The sequence below is a fragment of the Rhinopithecus bieti genome, unplaced genomic scaffold (genome assembly GCF_001698545.2).
Source record: "Rhinopithecus bieti isolate Rb0 unplaced genomic scaffold, ASM169854v2 scaffold_13029, whole genome shotgun sequence".
Classification (NCBI taxonomy): Eukaryota; Metazoa; Chordata; class Mammalia; order Primates; family Cercopithecidae; genus Rhinopithecus; species Rhinopithecus bieti.
Genome location: NW_016807982.1, coordinates 3,774,846 through 3,778,231, shown reverse-complemented (window position 1 = coordinate 3,778,231; position 3,386 = coordinate 3,774,846). Strand labels below are relative to the sequence as shown.

At 39.1% G+C, this 3,386-nt stretch overlaps 1 protein-coding gene across 3 annotated transcripts in view; it reads right to left on the bottom strand.

Moving 5' to 3' along the window:
• The window catches only part of AGO3 (argonaute RISC catalytic component 3), a 129,996-nt gene that overhangs the window by 14,800 nt on the left and 111,810 nt on the right, over positions 1–3,386 (bottom strand). For all 3 annotated transcript variants that reach the window (XM_017884480.1, XM_017884481.1, XM_017884483.1), the window contains 2 exons: positions 1,153–1,347; positions 688–822 (listed from right to left, as the gene is read on the bottom strand). In XM_017884480.1, coding sequence (XP_017739969.1) covers positions 688–822; positions 1,153–1,347 — 330 coding nt within the window. The remainder of the gene's footprint in view (positions 1–687; positions 823–1,152; positions 1,348–3,386) is intronic.

Genomic DNA, 3,386 nt, shown 5'->3' with positions numbered 1-3,386 from the left:
AAAAAAAAAAAAAAAAAAAAAGTTAGTATGTATAAATTTCCACTTTTTTTTTTTTTGAGATGGAGTCTTGCTTTCTTGCCTAGGCTGGAGTACTGTGGTACCATCTCAGCTCACTGCAACCTCCACCTCCCGGGTTTAAGCAATTCTCCTGCCTCAGCCTCCCGAGTAGCTGGGATTACAGACGTGTGCCACCACGCCCGGCTAAGTTGTGTATTTTTAGTAAAGACAGGGTTTCACCGTGCTGGCCAGGCTGGTCTTGAACTCCCAACCTCAAGTGATCCGCCTGCCTTGGCCTTCCAAGGTGCTGGAATTACAGGCGTGAGCCACTGTGCCTGGCCTGAATTTCCACTTTTTAAAAAAACTAATTTGTATCAGATATTTTAAAAAGACAATGTACCTTTTTTTCTGAAGATTTTAGGAAAATATGAATAGAAAAATAATTTTAAAACTATGAATTTCTTCACAACAAAAAAGTAGAATGAGATTTTGAACATCTGGAGTGTGACTAGAAATTCTAGAAAGTTAAAAATAATCTATTTTGATGCTTCTATACTCATAATGTAATTGTTGAAATTTGCTACTGTATATTGGAAACCCTGCTGTTGGCAGAGGGCCCTTGTTGAATGTTCTATGAACTATGTTGGATAAGCTTGGTTTACAATAGTATTACAACAGAGGTGAGATTACCCTTTCTGTCCTATCAGCACAAAATAATCGAGTGTGGTGTCTCTTCTGAACTACAATGTAGGTTATTCCAGGTTGATAGTCTTTCTCCAAACTGATGCAGGCTTCTCGAATTGCCAGTAGTTCATAATATAATACCTAGAGAATATGAAATGGAAAGATTCAATATAGTCAGCTATTTGTTTTTATATCCTTCAAAGAAGGATAATGATTTAATCTCAGGATTCCTTAATTTCATCGCTCTAAAGCTAATATGCTTCTTGATTCCATTTTAATAATTATCAGAACATGGTCTTAGCAAGTAAGGCATACACATTCGTAGCGAACATTTTCAAAAAGACGATCTAAGAAAACACCAAGTTTTGACTTGGGGAACTCTAAAAAGGTTTTTAACTCTAGAACTAGACACCATATTATAAACACAATATCTGATTTCACCACAGTCTGATGAAATTCTAGGTAACCAACCTGCCTAAACTGCCCCTCTGAAACACCATCCCGATAAAAGATGATACGAGTAGGCTTGAACCGAGTTGACTTATAAAATTGAATAAGAAGTTCCCGGACCATGGAGGCCAAGTCCTGGATGATCTCCTGTCGGGGTCTCTGAACTCTTACTGTGGCACAGTATCTGCTTGGGTGGGCATCCATACTACCTACAACCTAGGTTAGAAAAAGTAAAAATAAATAAATAAATAAAATAAATGATAATCAAAATTACATGAATTCATTTACATTTTTATTTTACTGTAACCTTACCATTTGTCACTGTTTACTTTGAAAGTAATCAAAAATAGTAATTCTGAGTTGGGTATGATGGCATGTGCCTGTAGTTCCAGCTACTCAGGAAGCTGAGGCAGGAGGATCACTTGTACCCAGGAATTTGAGGCCAGCCTGGGCAAAAGAGCAAGACCCCATCTCTCTCTCTCTTTTTTTTTTTTGAGACGCAGTCTTGCTCTGTCACCAGCCTGGAGTGCAGTGGTGCGATTTCGGCTCACTGCAACCTCCACCTCCTGGATTCAAGCGATTCTCCTGCCTCAGCCTCCAGAATAGCTAGGACTACAGGTGTGCGCCACCACACCCAGCTAATTTTTGTATTTTTAGTAGAGACGAGGTTTCACCATGTTGGCCAGGTTGTCTCAGTATCTTGACCTCGTGATCCGCCTGCCTTGGCCTCCCAAAGTGCTGGGATTACAGGTGTGAGCCACTGCGCCCAGCCTACCCCATCTTTTTAAAAAATTAAAAAGAATAGTACTTCCCATTGAAGAACAGAATAAAACACCTAGTATAGGGTAAAAAACTATTTTTCCTATAACTAGGCTGAACTATACGTTTAACAACTAGATTCTTTGTGTTGTTGGTAGACTTAAAGATTAGTGAGGAAAGAAAAAGACAAAAGATGTGTATAAGAGAATAAGAGAAAGGAAATAAGCAAAACAAGGACCAATTCAAACCACTGATTTTTCTTCCTATCTCTTCCACTTTATCAACCTATCTCAGAAGCCATACTTAAGACTTTAGCTTCATCTTAGAACTGTTACGCTTCATACATTTTAAAATCAGAATTCTCCCTCTCGGCCTGAATCTATACAGTCTTATTGAGCTGTATTTGTGTTCTGTATCTGGTCCTCAGAGAAGTTAATCTTGGTTTTGAAACCAGCTATATTAATTTTCTCTTTCTGTGTCTAATATCGTTATGTCTTTGGAGAAGAGACCTCAAAGCATGAACTTATAACATTATTCTGATCAGAGCCTAGAGCTGGTCACTGCCTCCAGACTCTCTTTCTTCCAGTTAACCTATACCAAAGTCATGCTTCAAAAATGGAACTTTGACCATTTCTTTCCCTTGAAAGGCATCTCGCTACTAAGAATAAATCCAGACCCCTTGGATGGAACAAAATGCCTCACAAAAGCTTCCTAGCCTCATAGCCTGCAGTATACTATGTTCCAATTCCTTATATTTCTCAACATTCCCAAAACACACCAGGTTCTTGCAACTTAAATGTTGTTACTTCGTTATCGTGATAACACCTATTATACTATGTGGCATTCATTACTTACATTAGTTTCTCACACTACTCTCTAAGTTCTTGGGGATAGAAGCCATATACCGAAAAAGAATCAACCAATAAATTCTATTTACAAGATTTCTGATAACCATAAAAGAAAGTGGGTATTTGGTAGAAATGGATTTAGTAGAAAAAGACAATGACTACCAGAAGTCCAAAGGAATTAAAATATGCTTAAACCGTTTGGAAAATGACCCAAAGTAGCAAATCCAAGGAAGTCTTTTGAGTTCCTTTCTTTATCATTTTATCATCTATAAGAACACTTTAATGAATGTTAGAGATGACTCAATACAACCACTGAACATTTAAAGAAAATAATTCATGAATAACATTAAAAATACACGGCTGGGTGTGGTGGCTCACGTCTGTAATCCCAGCACTTTGGGAGGCCGAGGCGGGCAGATCACGAGGTCAGGAGATCGAGACTATCCTGGTTAACATGGTGAAACCCCGTCTCTACTAAAATAATACGAAAAATTAGCTGGGCGTGGTGGCGGGCACCTGTAGTCTCAGCTACTCAGGAGGCTGAGGCAGAAGAATGGTGTGAACCCGGGAGGCGGAGCTTGCAGTGAGCAGAGATTGCGCCACTGGACTCCAGCCTCGGCAACAGCGCAAGACTCTGTCTCAAAAAAA